This window comes from Arvicanthis niloticus, chromosome 14, assembly GCF_011762505.2.
Source record: "Arvicanthis niloticus isolate mArvNil1 chromosome 14, mArvNil1.pat.X, whole genome shotgun sequence".
NCBI lineage: Eukaryota > Metazoa > Chordata > Mammalia > Rodentia > Muridae > Arvicanthis > Arvicanthis niloticus.
Window position 1 is genome coordinate 62,041,143 of NC_047671.1, and position 19,397 is coordinate 62,060,539.

Here is a 19,397-nt window from a genome sequence, read left to right on the forward strand (position 1 = left end):
TTCTCACCTCAGCTTTCTGCTTGAGCAACAGCAGTATTTGGGAGCTAAGAGCAAACTCTTCAACTATCAATAATGCTTGTTAGGAATAAATAATTTTCTTATACTAGGCATTGTAGATCATGCCTGTAATCCCAACGCTCGGGAAGCGAAGGCCAGAGGGCTGTATCAGTTCAATACCAGTTTATGGTTACATACCAAGTCCTTGTCTCAAAAGATAAAGAGTGGAGTAAATAAATATTTAAAACTTATCTGATCAGAACAATAAGCTAATCATGCCATTGGCCGACATATCTGAACTTTCTCTCCCTATACAATCAAATGCTTCTTTCTCATTTTCTTTCCTTGACTTCCCTGTTACTAAGATAGAGACAGATTGAATATCCTGCCACTTGCAAAAGACCATTCCTTTTGGTTCTTTGTTTGCTTGCTTTATTATGTTTTATTCTGCTGAGGCAAGGGCCTGATGATGTGGCCCAGGCTGACCTCAGACTTACCATATTACTAAGGCTGGTCTTAAGCTCCTGACCCTCCTGCCTCCATCTCCCAAGTTCTGGGATTACAGGTGTGTGCCACTGCACTTGAGCCAAAAGACCTTTCTTTTTCTGACCTGGCAACTATACTCACAAAAGATGAACACGCCTTGGCTGCTGAGCGGTCCTAATCAATACTGCTACAGAGATGAGCCCCTCCAGGAGGGACAGCTATGGCTTACATGCAGTGTGTAGTGGTTTGAATATGCTTGGCCCATAGGAAATGACACTATTAGGAGGTGTGGCCTTCTTGGAGAAGATGAAGGCTTGTTGGAGGAACTGTGTCACTGTGGAGGTGGGCTTCGGAGGTCTCCTCCTATGCTCAGGCCCCACCCAGGGCAGAAGAGGATCTCCTTCTGGCTGCCTTCCGATGAAGATGTAGAACTCTTCTCTTACAGCACCATGTCTGCCTGGATGCTGCCATGCTTCCCACCTGATGATGGACTGAACCTCGGAAACTGTAAGCCAGTCACAATTAAATGTTTTCTTGTATAAGAGCTGCCTTGGTCTTTACATCTTTTTGCAACAATAAAGCCCTAACTAAGACACAGTAAAAGCTTTATTCTTGCATCATTATTATTTTTAATTTTCATTGCACATATGTGTGTAGGTGCACGTGCGTGTGTGTGTGTGTGTGTGTGTGTGTGTGTGTGTGTGTGTGTGTGTGTACTGAGGCCGGAGGTTAGTATCTGGAACCATCCTCAACTGCTCTTTCCACCTTATTAACTGATACAGAGTCTCTCAATCAAATCCAGAGCTTATCAATATGGCTAATCTCTCTAACTAGCTTGCTCTGGGGATCCCTTCTCTGCCTTTTTAGCCTTGAATTATAGGCAGGCTGTCACACCCATTTGGCATTTACAAGGATTCTGGGGCATCCAAATCTATTCCTCATGTTTGCATGGCAAGCACTTAACCACTGAGACATCTGTTTAACCCCTGAATCAAGTTATTGAAACATCTTTCATTCAGCTTCTGAACAAGTGGACTTCTTGCCTGCCAACGCCTTCTGTGCTGCCCACTGTCTGCGTTCTCCAGCTCAGCAACTGTCTCTGTCCATAAAATGCTAATTTGCATCCTGTGCCCTTTCAAACATGGCATTTTTCTTTTTTTCTTTGTGGGTGTAGGTTTCCTAAGCAAGAATTCTGACCCTGTTGCAGCAGAATAAGAAAAGAAGACATGAGTGGAGGGAAAGAGAAAGAGGAAAACCAGCATCCTTGTTTTTGTTCCTTTAGTCTGCGCTGCTCTGCATATCACCAGCATCTTCTCTTGGGCATCAGGTATCTCCTAAAGACATAACAGAAATGACTCTCTTGTGGCTTCCCAGCCTCCTGTCCCTCGGGATGAGGACACATCCATCATTACATAATTCTGACGTATCTGAAAAACCTCTTGGATTTCATCACTAGCTCCTGTGTCACATTTCTGATCTCCATTTGGCAAAATACAAGCAATAGCTCCAGCACCCATCTCCTGTATCCTTATGTAATGTTTAAGCAGAACACATTTAGAAAAGTGCCAGTCGATGAATATCCAGTGAGCACATCCATGTCACCAGCTCAGATAATAGAATAAAGGTCACCTGTGGTCCAGAAGTTTCTTACTAACACTCCTCACCACAGATAGATGTCGAAGGCTGTAAGTCAGTGTTCCTATCTTAAGCTTATAATGTACAGCTTTCTTCGCTCGATCATATGTCTATGAGATTCATCTATTTTGTTGCATGAATGCATCCACTATCAGCACTATACTCTTTAGTATGAATACACATAACTAACCAGGGCTAATGAAAACTTCTCTTAGCTGTTTTATACCACATAGCCAACAACCATGAACACTTGTGATGTGTCTGGGCCATATATGCTGCATACATGTCTCTTAAGTCTACATGTAGTCATAGAATCACTAAGTCCTAGAACATACACCTGGGCCGGCTTCATAACTGTTAAGAAATTTTGAAAATTTGGCAGATAAGTCTCCCTTTTGTCCCACATCTTTGCCAAGCCTTGCTGTTCATATACCTTTAAGAGGTATTTTGTTATTTTTACTTTTGTGCCTTGGCATTTTGCCTGCATGTATGTCTGTGAAAGTGCCAGATGCCCTGGAATTGGAGCTACAGTCAGGTGCCATGTGGGTGCTTGGAATTGAACTCAGGTCCTCTGAAAGAATAGCCAATACTCTTAACTTCTGAGCCATCTCTCCAGCCCCAGCAGGCTTTTAAACTTTAACTACTCAGATGGCATGTGATGGTAACTCAATGGCTTTAATTTGCATTCCCATGTCACGGTGACTGCAGCTGTGCAGAAAACACTGGCAATCCAGCCACTTATGAAAAAGTTGGCTACCTCTTCTCAAGAATAAGAAGAGCGACCTGTCACACACAGCTGTGAACCCAGGCTTCCCTATAGAGAATAGAGCAGCCTGAAAGTGTGTGATCCCATCCATCTGCAACCTCCCTTCACTGAAGACACAGCTTTAAATAACGGGACACAACATCCTTACATCAAGGAGGAGCACGGACTTAAAGGAAAGACACTGGAGAGGACATGCTGGGAGTGTCTCAGCATTTGGGGAAGAGACAGTGGAGAAGCCTGGAAGAGGCAGAGCTACAGAAAGACAAACTTTTCTAGAATTAATATTTTGGACAGTTTCTAAGCATAAACCAGAACCAAAAACTGAGATGAAGAACCCTGAACTGGGATGAAATAGCCCAGTGGCACAACAGCAAAAGAAAAGATGAGGAACTTAAAAGAAGATACTAATTCAGGGTCTGGAGATGTAGTTCAGTCAGTAGAATACTGCACCAACACACACAACATCCTGAGTTCAATCCCCTCCATGGTATAAACCAGGTATAATAATGTACACCTGTAATCTCAGCCATAGGACAGTGGGGATAAAAGTTCAGGCAATCCTGGGCTACATAAGAGCCTCTCTCAAACAATGAAGAAGAGAAAAGGAGAGAGGGAGAAGAAGGCAGGAAGGAGAGAATGTTTGGACAATAATAAAAAGCAAAAGAATTTTTATTAAGGAAAAGGTTAAGAAGAGTGAACCAGAGCACTTCTGAACACAGAAATGGCCGTCAACAGGAACCTATCCAATGCATGCTGTCCTCAAGGACAACAGTTTTCACACATTACCACAATTGCAAGGGAAGGGACATCTGACAAAGGCAGGATTCAAGACAGAGGGGCAAGGACTACTCTAGGCTAGACTTAGTGGAGCAATCTCTGGGGGTGGGTTTGGGTAGGGAGGGCTTGGGGCGGAGGGGTGGTTGAGCACTGGCGTGGGAAGCAGAGCATGGTTTGGTCAGGGAATGGAGGGAAAGAACATTGGCTGAATTCACATCCTAGAAGGCTATCAACAATAAAGTCACTTAGGTCACGTGATACAGTTTGAGTATAAGTACTCAAAGTACAAGACATTGAAAAGACTAGACTAGATCACTAAGGGATCCATGAAACAAATGGATGTCATTCCTGGAGGGTAGACAGCTTATAGAAGGATGGTGGCCTTCCCATACCTTGCTTTTCACCATGGGGCAACAGGGGGATCCCCATTAGTTGCTGTCACCAATCTTTGACTTCTTGGCCTTCAGTCAAGATGCCACTTTTTAGTATGCTGGTGACTTGTCTCCCTGACCAAAACTCATAATAAAGGGAAGAATGTGACACCCCCCTAAGGTCAGCAGAGTTGACAAAAGAAAGCTTCCAACTTCAACATATCCTATAGCCCACGGGAAAAACCATCACCACCTCCTGGCATATAACATCCAGTAAATTCAGTTTAAATATGTCCTCCATTATCTCCCCTCTGCATACTTCCCTGGGTGTCAACTTCTTTCACCCTTACCTCTGAAAGACTGTGATGGAGCTTTTCCATCAGAAAGACATAAAGGACAGAACAGGCCAAGTTCAAGTTTCATTGCCTCATAAGAGGTCATTTCCTCTGAGAAACTGTTTCCTATGACAGGCTATTTCTGTGAGGGACTGTTTCCTGTGAGAGACTGTTTTGAGTGGCTGTTTTCTGTAATGGTCCATTTCTGTGAGGAGCTGTTTCCTGTGAGGGGCCGTTTCCTGTGAGGGGCCATTTCCTATGAGAGGCCATTTCTTGTGAGAGGTTGTAAGAGAAGTGTTTCCTGTGAGGAGCTGTTTCCTGTAAGGGGCCATTTTCTGTAAGATGCGGTTTGTGTGATTGGGTGTTTCCTTTGAGAAGCTGTATCCCATGAGGGACCATTCTCTATGAAATAGTTTCTCTAAGGGGCTATTTCCTTTGAGAGGGTGTTTCCTATGAGGGGCTGTTTGCATGCATCAGTCACAAATGTTACCGGACTGTAGTTCTCTTATCTCTGGATTGAAGGCCTAAACGTACCATGTTGCCTGTTTTCAAGAGTTGTGTAGGGAACAGCCAGGCTAACCCATGCCCCAGTGCCTTATAAACTGTGCAGACATGCCATGGTTCTATTACTGGCATACTCAGCGATGAGTCATTGTCCACAAAAATGCACCCAGTTCTGGGAACAAAAAGAAAAAAAGAAAGAGAGAAAGAAGGAGAAAAAAACCCACTCATTTCTCTATTGTTCTGGGGAAGACTGTCCAACAGCTCTCTTCTCCCACTCCTTGACAAACATGTGGATACGCTTAGAGGATGCACGGGAAGACTGACCAGGCTGTCCAAACTGCAGGCCCCAGCTGCCTACAGGGCACCCACCTGGGTATTGCTGGATTCTGGAAGGTGTACAGAAGCTACTCTCAGAAGTCAACCCGAGGATGCCTGCAGGTTGCTACTAGGATCTAACAAAGAAGGAAATCCCCCAAAGGTCTATGCTCCCAAAAATGACTGCTATCACTGGTAACAAAACCATACCTGCTCTGGGGTTGACAAAGGTCAAAATATCCAAGTGTGAGAACTGGGCATTGTGGTACATGCCTAAGATCCCAGTGGTCTGTGAGGTGGAGGCAGGTGAGCCAAGAGTTTAATGCCATCTTTGGATACATAGTGAGTTCAAGGCCAGTCTTAGCCACATGGGAGCCCGTCTCAAAACTCTAATAAATAAATAAATAATATACTGAAATATACAGGTATGGAAAGAATAGTTAGGCTCCATGGCAGGGGCCTCTCCAAATCCACTAATCATAGTTGTTATAGTTACAATGGCCTGGGGATGGGGGATCCCTTATCACTTAAACACCCAGTGGTCCTCTCCCTCTCTAACACTCAGCATAGGCAACAATGTGACCCAGTGTTCAGGACCAAAGCAATGAGGACAACCTGGCTTAAAGAAGTGTTGTTTCCAGGCCAAGGAATCAGCTAAGTGGGTCTCATGGGGGCTCACAGAGACTGAAGCAGTAATCACAGAGCCACTGTATATGTTAGGGTTGTTGGCTTGGTGTTTTGGGGGGACTCCTGACAGTGATAGTGGGGATGCCTCTGACTCTTCTATCTGCCTTTGGGATCCTTTTCCTCACTTGATCCCGGCCTTGATGTAAGGGTTATGCCTGGTCTTACTGTATCTTGTTGTATGCTCTGTTGATGCCCCTTTGAGTCCTACTCTTTCCCAGGGAAAGATAGAGGCTGAACCTGTGGTAGATGAGAAGGGAGAGCTGGGAGGGGGGAGGGGAAGCTGAGATCTCAATGTGTTGTATGAGAAAAGAATAAACTTAAAAAAGAATTTAAAAAGTGATGCTTATCCATTTGGACAGGAGGCTTCAAGTCTACCCTGATGTTCTCCTTCATCACAGAATTCCTGACCTGAGACTAGAGCAGTCGCCAGGTAGGCTCCCAAATGTCCTCCATGCAAAGTCCTCTGCATGAGAGTCTTGGAGTGATAGAGGAAAGCCATTGGGCAGTTCCATTGTCGTGACGTGTGCATGGGCTATCATGCCGTCACCGAAAATGACATGCCTTCAGATGTGTGATTCTATATTCATAGACAGTAGAGTTCTGATGAGACACACAGTGTTGAATGGGTCTCTATGGTGCTGAGAATACCCGCCCGAATGCAACAGAAAACACCTGCAGGCTCACATGGCCTCGACTCGCCAACCTGACCCTTCTGTATAGATGGGACTTGCTTGTCTGAGGACTTGGCACAGATCCAGTGTGGAGAACTTGCTTCTGCCACACTCATCTTCAGTTTGAGAAGTCATAACATATAGTAATCGTGTTGGTAGATTAGAGATCTGACAGTGGTCTGAGAATATAAGCTCATGAAGATATCTTCACTCACGGACCTACCATGAGTACAAGCACTTTATAATTGTTCCCATTTAATATTCTTCTTTCAAATATTAAAAATACTTACTAGAGCCAATTACATATCAGAACCTCAGGACTCTAATGAAAGGAGTTCAGATATGTGTCTTTCTGCTGGGCTTTGAAACTTGGTGGGAGACATCAACACTGACCACAGTAAGAACTAGAGAGTCCTTGGCAGAGTGTCCTTGCACAGCTGAGAAAGCCATTTGGCACAATGGTGTCCTTTGAATAGGGGGGAGCAGTGGGGTACACACACATAATTTGCTCAGGCTTCTATCAGTCATTCTGTGTCATTCTCAGAGGTGACACAACAGCTGGGAGCAAAGGAGGTCAATCTGTCCCTGAGCCTCTCAGCTTGCCCATCACTCTATCATCTCTATCCTGACTCAGAGACCACTTTTCCAACCACCTCCATTGCCTACACTGCAGAAATTTCCTCCTTCAAAGATGAGATCTTGCTCCTTCAACTCGACAGTTAAACATCTAGGGATTTAATTAAAGAAATAAACAGATTCAAGCACATATATTTGGGTTTTTTTTTCTATAAGTAAATGTTATAGAATTACTTGTTATTTCTTTATTGCCAACTATTTACATATTCGATGGTTCATTCATGCATGCACAAGCTCGGGGCGAATTAATCATTACAGGAAGTAGAGCACTTTCCCTCATGGTTTAGGAGCAATCATTACATGGATCATGGTCCAGGAACAGACTAGGTTACCATGCTGACATTAAAGAGTATGTGCCTAGAAAATATCTGATGACTTAGTACATGCTGAGATCTATTTTTATACCTTATGCTCATGGATATTCAAGTTATAGTGAGATGTTAAAGTGTTAGGAACAGTCCCCTTGGGTGATGAGAACAGTGGTTGACATCTTTTTTCAGTACAGTTTTCTGTTATCTCCAAACCTACATGCCCACTCTGTATCTTACTTGTTGTATAGGACTGAATCCCCCCTTGATTCTTCTCTCAAGAACTCAAACTTGGCCAGGATAACCCCTCTCCAAACATCACCCTGAGTTCACAAACATGGTTCAAATTCACGGCTATATAGAACTGCAGTGTAAAGATGCTACAGGGTACAAAGCATGTGCAGGCATACACAACACACATGCACACACACTCACACACACACATGAGAAAGAATAATACTCAGCCCCTTGAAGCAGTGGACTGACCACTCAAGGCCTTTGGAGTCTACCTTGAATAACAAAGGGCTTCTGGATGCAGAGAAAGAAAGTACCATGACCATCGTTTTAAAATACCTCTTTCGGGGGATGGTGCTTAGAGGCACTCAAGATGGTCCAGCGTTTGACCTACCGTCGTAGGCTTTCCTACAACACAGCCTCTAACAAAACTAGGCTGTCTCGAACCCCTGGCAACAGGATTGTTTACCTTTACACCAAGAAGGTTGGGAAAGCTCCTAAATCTGCATGTGGTGTGTGCCCAGGCAGACTACAAGGGGTTCCTGCTGTGAGACCCAAAGTCCTTATGAGATTGTCTAAGACAAAGAAGCATGTCAGCAGGGCCTATGGTGGGTCCATGTGTGCCAAGTGTATCCGTGACAGGATCAAGCAGGCTTTCCTTATTGAGGAGCAGAAAATCGTTGTGAAAGTGTTGAAGGCACAAGCACAGAGTCAGAAAGCAAAATAAATATGCAATTTTTTGAAATAATAAAAATCAAGGCTTGGGTCAAAAATAAAAAAATAAAAATAAAATACCTCTTTCCTCAGGAGATGATCATGTAAGCCCTTGTATTGGCTGCTGGTTCGTGTTAAATGGAACATATCTGATTCTCTCTAGCCTTTTTTTTTCTTTGCCTATTCATGACTGCTCCAAGGCCAGGAGGAAGCCTCCACCTTGTCAAACATCAAGACTTAACACAAAAGAGCACACAGAGCAGAGTTGTCATCAGACAGTACAGAAAGACAAGGCAGTGGGTGCCAGAAGCACATCCCAAGTGTGCAGCAGTGACTGGTCCTGAGGCTGGGTTGACAGTGTGCTCCATCCTCCCTGTCATAGGTACACCACACCCTCTCAGCCCTCTACATTAGTTGCCTTTTCCAATGTTGTGGACAAACACCTGGCAGGAAGCTATGGAAAGGGAAAGGGTTGTCTTGTGTTCACAGTTCATCGTAGTAGGGACAGCATGGCAGCAGGATCTGCTCTTCGGTGGCGGCAGCAGGAGTATGGACTGCTTCGCAGACTGGGAGCAGAAACATGCTGATTCTCATTTGGATTTCTCTGTCTATCCAGTCCAGTCCAATGCCCCGCCATGGGATGCTGCTGTCCATATCCTCCATCAGTTAATTCTCTCTGGAAATGTCCTCACTTGTAGGATCCACTAATCCCTCAGATGTTCCATAATCCAATCAAATGGACAATCTAAGTGAGCCATCACACCTCCACACTGTTTCCCTACACCATCCACCCCTGCCCTTCAAACTGCCATGTGGCAATGACTGCCCCCAGAGGAGTCTGTCACTGTTCACAAGGGATAAAAGCTAGATTGTTCAGGGTGCAATTAATTATAATTTGCCATCATTTAAGAACAGTGGAGAAAAAAAGAGAAATGGAGAAGAAAGAGAAGAGAGGGAAAAAAATTATGTCAGTTGTCTCAAAGCCAACGCTGCTGAATGTTCATGTGTATGAATCACGGGTTGTTCCCACTGACACTGGACTCACCCTTGTTACAAACTCAGCACTGGAAAAGATGGCCTTAAGTCATAGCTAAAACAAGTTCACAGGTGATTACGGTACAGCAGGGAAAACTCTCTCACTCAAAACCAGGACTAGTGAGTAGCTACAGGGCTATGCATGACCCTGGCTTGGTCAGAAGGACCCTCCTCCTCCAGTATTCCAGGAACACACCTCTCAGGGCACTCCATGTGCTTCAAACCTGTCAGTTCCACCCATTCAATCCAGGAACATCTTTACGGTGGTGGTAAAGATGGAAGGCTAACCTGATTGGATTGAGAAATGTCTAGAGCACCAGTAGAAAGAACACCTCTAGGATGGGGGGTTCTGGGCATCCCCTAGAAGATTAACTAAGAGAAACCCACACTGAATATGGGCAATGGCTTTCCATGGGTAGAAGAATCTGGACTACACGAAAAAGGGGGAAAAGGAGACAGCCAGCTGAACACTCACAGTCCCCTCTCTGCTTCCTGATCCACCAAGACATAAGTAAGCGGCCTCTGACACAGACAGGAGCTGCCTCTGTGTCCCACCTTCCTTACCATGATAGACTATAAAACCTGGACCATAAGCCAAAGTAACCTCTTACTCCCCTAAGTTGCCATTTTTAGTTTGGTTTGGGTTTTTGTGGGGCTTGGGGGATTTTTGGTTGTTGTTGTTTTGGTTGGTTGGTTGGGTTTTGTTTGTTGTTTGGTTGGTTGGTTTGGCTTTGGGTTTGGGTTTGGGTTTGGGTTTGGGTTTGGGTTTGGGTTTGGGTTTGGGTTTGGGTTTGGGTTTGGGTTTGGGGAGGGAGATTGTTGGGGGGGGTTGTTGGTTTAGGGGGCTGGAGAGATGGCTCAGCAGTTAAGAGCACTGACTGCTCTTCCAGAGGTCCTGAGTTCAATTCCCAGTAACCACATGGTGGCTCACAACCATCTGTAATGGGATCCGATGCCCTCTTCTGGCGTATCTGAAGATGGCTACAGTGTACACATATACATAAAAAATAAATAAATCTTCGTTGTTTTGGGTTTCCGGTTTTGGTTTGGTTTTGGTGTTTAGTCATAGCAACAATAGAAGTAGCTAATACATCTTTCGATCTATCAATCATTTACTATAAAACCCAAGCTGCCCTTTGTATCTGTTCAACCAGTGGAAGATGCCTTGGTGAGGCCAGAGATGTCTCAATGGTTGAGAGTGCTTGCTCATTCTGAGTTCAGTTCCCAACACCCACATGGAGTGGCTCACGAGCACTTATAAGAGATCAGATGCCATCTGCATGCACACTTCTCCTGAAACACCCTGGGCTTATCCTGCAACTTTCTTGCTTTAGACTCCATTCCACCCTTTCATTCCCATCTTCAGAAAAATCTCAGAGTACGGTGAAGCAGAGTAACCCTCTGAGCACTAGGGACTTGGTTATTTCTGTTTCAAGAATGCAAAACAGTATTTGATGAGACGCTTGAGGAAGAAATGTGTTTCCTTTCCGACAAGCCTAGGGGAACAGCTCCTTGTTGAGCCCTCCATGTTTTCTTATTTTTAATTTGTTCAAACAGTTTATGATGGTTTTCCAAATATTAGTCCTTAAACATTTCCCCTTGGAGTCTAACATTTTAATTTCTAAATTATAAAACTAACTGCTAAAAAGGCGTTGTGAAAGCCTCGAATAGTGGGGCACATGTGTAACCCCAGCACTGAAACAGGAGTGAGAGCAAAGCTCACAGAGACTAAACCCAAGGAAGTGAAGAGCCCAGGTTATAAATAGATACAATGTAGATCCCACTTGTTACTGTCCCTAAAATTCTGAAACTTCTGAAAATGTACTCTTTCTAGTTGGTAATTGATTTTTTTTTTGCTCCTTTCAAATGGTTCATCTTATGCCCTCTTTGATAGTTAGCCCACAAACGTTTTAGTCTGCTCATAAAAAAGAAGTTGAAGGTAAGAGCAAAAAAAACACAAACTTCCATTTTCTCTTGGTAAAATGCCGCTGCCATTTGTTACACCCCCAAGGTTCTCTTTGGAGCCAAAATGAAGAAGGTGGCAGGATTGGCTCATTTGAAACCAAGTCCCGCTATGGCCAGCAGGCAGGCCACAGGCTTCAACAGCAGTGGGAAGCTGGTTTGCCTTCATATAAGGCATCCTTTATTTAAGCTGTAACCATATCTTATTTAGTAGTTAAAACGGAGGTGCCTCTCCTAGAGGCTTCCCTGAGCATTTCCTTTACCAAACTAGCAGGAGATAGAACAGGTGCTGACATCATCATGGTGATCAGCTGAGACTGGAAAGATAATCCAAACACAAACAAAAATGGTACCTTCGTAAAATCCTAAGGTGACTATGACAGAGTGGGAAATAAATATCAGAGGCTAGGCATGGGGGCACATGCCTGAAATCTCTCGGCATCAGCACAGGCAGGTGAAGACTATGTGTTAAGGTCCAGCTGGGGCTCCACACTGAGACACAACTGTAGCAAGACAAACACTTCACTTGGCCATGCTGCATGTGCTCAGGGAACAGTATGGCTTAATGACAGCGCTCTGATACCAGAAGGATATATATATATGTGTGTGTGTGTGTGTGTGTGTGTGTGTATACACATATATATATATACATATATATATATACACATATATATACGTATATATATGCAAAAGTATAAGAAATACTATCAGATCCTTCTCCACATTCACATATTCCAGTCTAACCATGATCTACCTGGTCCCATCTGGACGCTGACCCACCTACCTGCCTCTCAGTCTTAGATCATTCTGGAGCAAATTCCAGTCCTTATATAATCCAGACTGTAAATATTTCAGAACACATCTCTGAACAACACCAATTCCTATTTTATAATAGCAGTATACTTTTCTCACACCTTAAAATTAGTTTCATGGGGCCAGAAAAGATGCCTACTACTAAATCTGCCAACCTGGGTTCAGTTCACGGACCCACATGGTTGAAGGAGAGAGCCAACTCTTGAAAGTTGACCTCTGACCTCCATACACATGTGGTGGCACTTGTGCACACAGGTATACACCCACACAAAATAAGTAAATATGTAATTTTCAAAGTTAATCATGTACACTACCAACTAGACAGTCATGTTGGATTTTCCCCACTAATGTTAAATATTTATTCGCAATGCATTTGTTTGACTCGGCCTACAGTTAGAGCCTTTTACCGGTTAGTGGATCTCTCAAACTTTTGGTTTTTTTTTCGTGTGTTCTCTTTTTCTTCGAAATTTAGTTGACAGAGAAATTGTACTGTCCTCCATTTTGCTGATGGCATCCCTGTCACAGGTGAGACTAAACATTTTGTCGTGACTTAATATTTGCCACCCTTTCTTCTTTACTTCACTCTCCGACTGCTCTGCTTTCCCAACCCAAAAAAGTATGAATGACAAACCCAACACCCTCAAATGGACCAAAAGAAAATAGAGGTTGTTTTCAAACAGGTATAAGCCAGCCACAGAAGTCAGAGGAACAGCAGATGAGGTGTGGAGGCCACCAGGAATAGTAGCTGCCTCTGGCTGAAGAAAGCTAAGTCCCACTAGGTTGGAAAGTTTCATCACTAAAGAGAACCCAAGGAAAAGAAAAGAGGGTGGGGGGAAGGGCCGTTCCTGAGTTGACCTGGCATGTTAATCAGTTTAAAGCTGCCACCAGTAAGAACTAACATTTCACAGTGCCGTGGGGGAGGGGGAAGGCAGGCCTGTGTTTTGCTGAGGGACCCAGCTTGGACTCCAAGGACAAAAGGCACAGGCCCCACAGAGTATCAACAGTAGGAGCACTCACCAGAGCAGGGCGATGTAAGTCACAGCCCAGTGGCAGACAGCAGCAGCGTGTGCCCCGCCCCTGTGGGGGAGCAGCAGCGTGTGCCCTGCCCCTGTGGGGGAGCAGCAGCCTTGCCCCGCCCCTGTGGGGGAACAGCAGCACGTGCTCTGATGGTTTTCTATTAATGGACACAGTTGGCTACAGGCTTCAGAGTAAAAAAAAAGACTCGACCTTAAATCCCAGCTCCTTCACTTAAAGCAGCACGACTTCAAACAACCTGCTTACCTATCTATGCCTCAGTTTCCTTACGTGTTCACTGGAGCTTCCCTATGTGTCCACCTGCCACAGTTGCTGGGAACACAGAGAGATGACACATTCAACTACAGGACAGTCTCCAACATAAACTCATTCCGGAGGAGCCTTGCCCCAACCCCTCCCCCCACCAAGTCGGCTGTCATTCTGTTCCAACTCAGATACTTGCAAGGAGCCGTGACAGCACCTGCTGGATGTCTGGCTGGGTTACCAACATGGTCTGTGGCCATGCATGAAGCAAAGCCAGCTGACCCATAAAGGGTTCAATCCCATGATCCTGATCTCAATAGCAAGGTTCCAACCAAGTGAGCTAATTACGGTGGTTAGATTCAACCCTGCTTAGACTCGTAGCCATTCATAGAACATTCTTAAACAGCGTTGTCCTAAGATGCCAAGGCACAATCCACTTGCCAAATTTACTAATGATCTCATCTTTGAAAAATCTCAATGTAATGTAGCAAACAGATGTGTCCCTTTAAGAGGCTTAAGGTGGAAATTCATTAGGACAATAATACCGATGGATTTGTGTTCTAAAAGTAACACCTGTCAATCAGCATGGTGCACACCCGTATATTAGCATGACTTAGCTTCTAGGTGCAACACAGAGAAAGGGGACACCAGGGTGTCACCTCCAGGAAGTTATCTAAAGATACAGAAGATAGTAATAACCCCATGTACTATCAGCCTGAAGAACCTCACCTGTAGCCCGTGCACTGGGGCGGTAATTTGTACTGAAATTACCAAGCATCATGGTAGATACACATTCTGAGTCAGCAGCTCAGGGAGGCCTGAGTGTTCAGGCCTTGTGCCTGCAGCAAAATCCCGGGTGCAACTGGCTGTTTTACAGACAGGATACCGGAAGCTCTGCAGATAGCCACAAAGACAGAGGTCATGAGAAAGGGTTAAAGAGAGGACACTTGAGGTGAGCCCAGATGTGTATGGGTATGGACAGGCCTCCTGGGAGGAGAACATTTAGACACTAATATGGAGCCAGTGAGCTCCTTTGAGACAGATCAGTGTCAGAAGCTAGTTTGGGGACTTCAAAATCATATGACCAGGTGACTCCTATGCTTAGTCTCCCTTGCAATAGCATCAGTCCCTGGTCTCAGTAGCCACAAGCTTGGTGAGACGATACAGGTCTAGGATGTTCTTGGATCAGACAAGTATCAAGAACATTGTAGCTGTCACACTCCTGTCACTCTACCCCTGACTACACAATGAAAATGTCCCCAAATCAAACTACTCAGTCATTAAAAATTACAATTGTGGGAGCTGGAACTCTGGCTCAGTGGTTAAGCGCACTGTTGCTCCTGCAGAGGACCTGGGTTCAGTTCTCAGCCCCCACGTAGCAGCCTACAACTGTCCAGAACTCCAGTTCTAGAATGCACATAATCCACAGACATACATGTGAGCAAAACACTCATACATATAAAGTTAATCTTTTCAAATTTTCAATTGCAGAGTCATAGCTGCTATTTTGACATGCAAATTGTTAGTCATTACTCTTTTTTATACAAAAACTCTGCAGTTTCTGTTTTGTCTATCAAATGAAGGAAAATGCCCTTAGATTCTTTTCATTGTGTGTATGGGGGTATATGTGCATGTGTGTGTGCATGTGTGTGCATATATGTGTAATGTGTGTGCATATGTGTGCATGTGTGTACATGTGCTTGTGCATGTGTGTGTGTGTGTGTGTGTGTGTGCATGTGTGTGCACGTGTGTGCATGTAGAGGCCAGAGATTAACATCAGGTATCTTCTTCAATCACTCCCACTTTATTTTTTGAGACAAAGTCTCTCACTGAACCTGGAACTTACTAATTCATCTAGACTGGATAACCAACAAGGATCCTTTAGTCTCCACCATCCCACACTCCTCCCGTTACCCCCCCCCCACACACACACACCCATGCACCACGGCATTCAACTTTTTTTTTTTTAATTTCTGGGATACTGAGCTCAAGCGATCATGCTTACGTGGCAAGCACTTTCACTGAGCCATTCCCCAGCCTCTCCTTAGAGTCTCAGATGCCTTATTTGTCTGTTTTTGTTTGTTTTATGCAGGAGCTCCTGACGCCCAGGCTTACCCCTTATGTGCTCTACTCTGTTTGTGACCTGCAGGGCAAGGCTGAGAACACTGGAAGTGTGTGTATGTGAGTCTACCTTCATGCTTTTCTCCTTCTACTTCCCAGAGTTCTTTCCCTCTTGCAAAGGCGACTCAGAACACTGTCCCAGAAGAAGGGTTCTCTAAACCCTGGGAAGACTTGCTGGTGGCAGTGGCCTGGAATGACAGTGAGCCCCCACCCACCCACCCCATCTTCTCCAGCTGCTAACTCACAGCAGAGTGACTTTGATGTTCCCACCCCTGGCTAAGAACTGTACCAAGCCAGGGATTCTTCAAGCCCTTATTCTCGGAACATCACCTGTCCCCAAGCCAACAAGTGACCGGCACACAAAGGTTAGGTGAATTTCCCAAGGTAATGGATGAGAAGGCCCAGGAAGAGTGTAGCTTTTGCCCTCACCCACACAGCTACTCCTGGGGCAGAGCAGCACTGAGGTGTCCAGTCACACAGGCCTAGATAGGCTCTCAGCTCCCTACTGCTGGCAGCCAAATCAGGTTACTTAACTGCCCTCTACCTCTGTTTCTTTGCCTCTAAAAGAGATAATAAAAGTCCTACTTGATGGAACTCTGTGGTGTTAAGTGAGATCATACTCTAGGGCCCCAGTGGAGCACAGACTACACACTGAGTGCTCCTGACTGACATGCTTTCTACCACAAATTGATCCTCCAACTTTAAGATGATCTGCTGGAGGAACCGGAAATCCAGTTCAGGTGTTGCAGCACACACAAAGCCCTGTCAGTCTCCAGCCCTGCACAAGGAGGCTGCGGAGGTGTACAGCTGTAACCCCAGCACTTGTGATGCACAGACAGGAGAATGAAAACTTCGAGGGCATCTTTGGATACATAGCTAGTTCGAGGTTAGCCTGGGATATGCAACACTGTCCTAATTCTTGTTTTTAAAGTTGCTGAAAACTAACTAGCAGACTAAAGATATGCATGTGTGCTTAAACACAGAGATGCCCTGAATTCTGCTTGTTGGAACTGGGGCTAACAGAGCTGCCTGCTCTGTTCCTAAGTGCAAAGACTTTCAATGTATAAAAGCAAATGAAAATACTGCTGGTGTCTTTAGCCAAAAGATTTCTAAGACTGAGCCTGGGTAGCTAGTGTTTTCTCTAAAACCTCTTCTTGTGTTTGTTTCACAAAGGATACCTTAGAAAGTTTGGGGAGTGCCGTACCAACCGCTTCTGGTAGGGATTACAAGGGGAAGCAGGGAGCATCAGGATTTCCTGCCCCACCAGGAACACTAGATCAAGACTATGGAAACATAAAAACATACTTGAGTTTGGAGCCTGAAAGGTCAACCCATGTGTATAGGGTTTGAGATCCAAGGAGACCACTTCAAGGTCACAGGGCCACAATTATGAGGCTTCTGTGGTTTCAGCAAACGAACACTGTAATCTGAGACCATGATGAATGGAATAACCATGAACTGGAAGACTCTGTAAAAACTTTTAACTGAATCCACTGCCGGAGATGGGGCAAGAACTTACTAAAGCATTTCTTAAGCCTCTGTCTCTCTGGGTATGGTGCTTTATGGTCAGAAAGAATCTGAGAACCGTGATGGTAGCCACTCAGCAACAGTACAGAAGGAGTGAGAGGTGTCCTCATTCAAAACAAAACGGGTTACCAGTTCGGTGGGATGAACAGAGCACTGACGAACTCAGAGCAAGAGAGCATCAGTGCCAAACCCTTCCACAGCCTCCTCCTTTACTTTCAAAACAAGTGGGCATCTTAACAGAAAGCCGAAGGATTTTTCAAAAATCACTTTTGCTCTTGGAATTAAGAGTTCTCTCTCCCAAATGTTAGTCCATGTTGATTCTCAAGGAATTATTTAACTCTAAACTTTGATGTGGAACCGAGCAGAAAATGCATCAAGGAGGGAATCCCTTCAAGGTGCAGTCCGTCTGTGTAACCGGGAGGAAGGGCTCTCCCGGAGAGCTAAATGATTAGCTTCCAATGCCTGGCTCTTTACAATCACTTTGCAAGATGCCTGGCCTCCTTCAAAGGGTTAAAAAAAGAAAGAAAAGACATGAAAAGAAAACTCTAACGGGTGGACTGAGACGCCATTCTTCCCAGGAGACACTCACTTGAGGCTCCTGGGCCGAGGCTTTGTGCGCCCCTTGCCCGCGCCCCCGCCCTTCCTCCCACAGGGGCTGCTTCTCCGAGGTTCCTGAGGCCACCTGCTCCTGGGGGGGGGGGGGGGGGAACGGGATAGTGTGAACGCTATCGCAGTGCGCGCCCCTTCCCAGAGGGAGGAGGGGGAGGTGTTCCCGGAAAGCGTGCTTTGTCGCGAGGGTCGCCCAGCCGCCCACAGTGCCTGGGAGGCCCAGCAGAGCTTCTGACCCCGGCATCTTTCAGAGCTCTCTTCAAGAAAACCGGGTCCCGCAGTCCCCAGGGCTCTTTCCGCGCTCGGCTTGGGGCCAGGCGGGGTATCCAAGCCGATCGCCCGGGCGTCTGAGCTGCACCCCGCCCACCAGGCCGAGCTAACGGAGAGGCCACGGAGATCCCAATGCAACCCGCCTCCAGCGGGCATGGCACCTGCTGGGCCCCTCTCGCCCAAAGGTCTGCACTGGGGCATAGAGCTGTCCTTCCCGCCAGCCAGAGAGAGTCGTGCGCTAGCTTCTGGGTGCTCCGGGCCCCTCTGCCTAAGCCTCGGTGGCATCTGCCCTTGGGCGCGTGTCCCTCGGGCCTCGGTCAGTTCAGCCGTTCTGCAGCGCCCCCAGCACGACAGGCACAGCTGCAGGGGGTGCGTCTCCAGCCCCCTACCTATCCCTCCGGCTCTTACCTTGTGCGGCGCCCGCAGCAGCCGATGGACCCCAGCCAACTGGGTGCCCAGAGCCAGGTCCTCGCGGAATGTGAACAGCGGTGGCCGGCTGGGCTCTGGGAAGTTGGTGCTGTTGAAAGGATCGGTGTCGTCCAAGAACTGCACGCGACAAGCCAGCGTGGCCATGATGCATCCCTGCCCCGTGGGGCGCGGGCCCCGGGGTCAGCGGGCCGCGCAGGCCGGGGTGCCGGGTCTGTGCAGAGGAGAAGCTGCCGCCGCTGCTGCCGCTAGCAGGCTCGCGGGCTCGCAGGCTACGGCGCACCCCGCTGCAGCCCGGACTCCGGCCACTGGGGGCGGGGCGGGGGCGGGGCTGAGCCCCCTCCTCCTCCCGCTCCCGCTCGGGCTCCTCCCCTGCTCGGTTTACCAGGCGCCGGACCGGGCTTCCCCGACCTTCGCGACCGCTGCAGGGACAAGGAATGAGAGAGCCACTAGCGCAGCGTCGGCAGCCCTGAGCCTCAGCAGCAATCAACGCGCAGGGACGTCCAGGCGCAGAGCCTTCTGCACGGGTGCCCGCCGCCCAGGTTCCAGATGCACCAGCTTGGAGAGTTGACACTAGACTGGGGACAAGGCAGTCCTCTGACTACATTCCCCCTGGGACAGGGCACAGCACAACCCTTCCCAAATGAAGGCAACAGAGCCGGTCTCCCTGCTGCTGGGCGCCCAAACCAGGGAGCAAAGCTCTCTGCAGGCCTGTGACTAGGAGATGGAGATCCTAAGCCCAGGCGAGGACTCCAGGGAGATCTGTGCCGGAGAGGGAAGAAGCTAAGGAAGAGAAAAGGAGGACTAGGAATCCCAGCAGCATTTCTTGAGCCCAAGCGCTCCTGAAGTGAGAATTGGCAGACTGCAAGGAGAGGCTCCGCGATCCCAAGACCTGGCTCAGACAGCTGCCTGAGAGTTAT

The 19,397-nt window shown here is 46.6% G+C and overlaps 1 protein-coding gene and 1 pseudogene across 9 annotated transcripts in view; one reads left to right on the plus strand and one right to left on the minus strand.

Moving 5' to 3' along the window:
* Nucleotides 1-18,780, minus strand: part of Fhod3 (formin homology 2 domain containing 3) — a 400,629-nt gene extending 381,849 nt beyond the window's left edge. For 8 of the 9 annotated variants that reach the window (XM_034518098.2, XM_076912886.1, XM_076912885.1 and 5 more), the window contains exon 1: nt 18,460-18,749. In XM_034518098.2, the coding sequence (XP_034373989.1) occupies nt 18,460-18,624 (165 nt within the window). In that variant the 5' untranslated portion in view covers nt 18,625-18,749. Of the gene's footprint in view, nt 1-18,459 lie in introns of all 9 variants that reach the window. The other variant, XM_034518100.2, reaches the window with a different exon arrangement.
* On the plus strand, nt 8,076-8,488 carry LOC117719794 (large ribosomal subunit protein eL34 pseudogene; annotated as a pseudogene).
* Nucleotides 18,781-19,397: the final 617 nt, after the last annotated feature.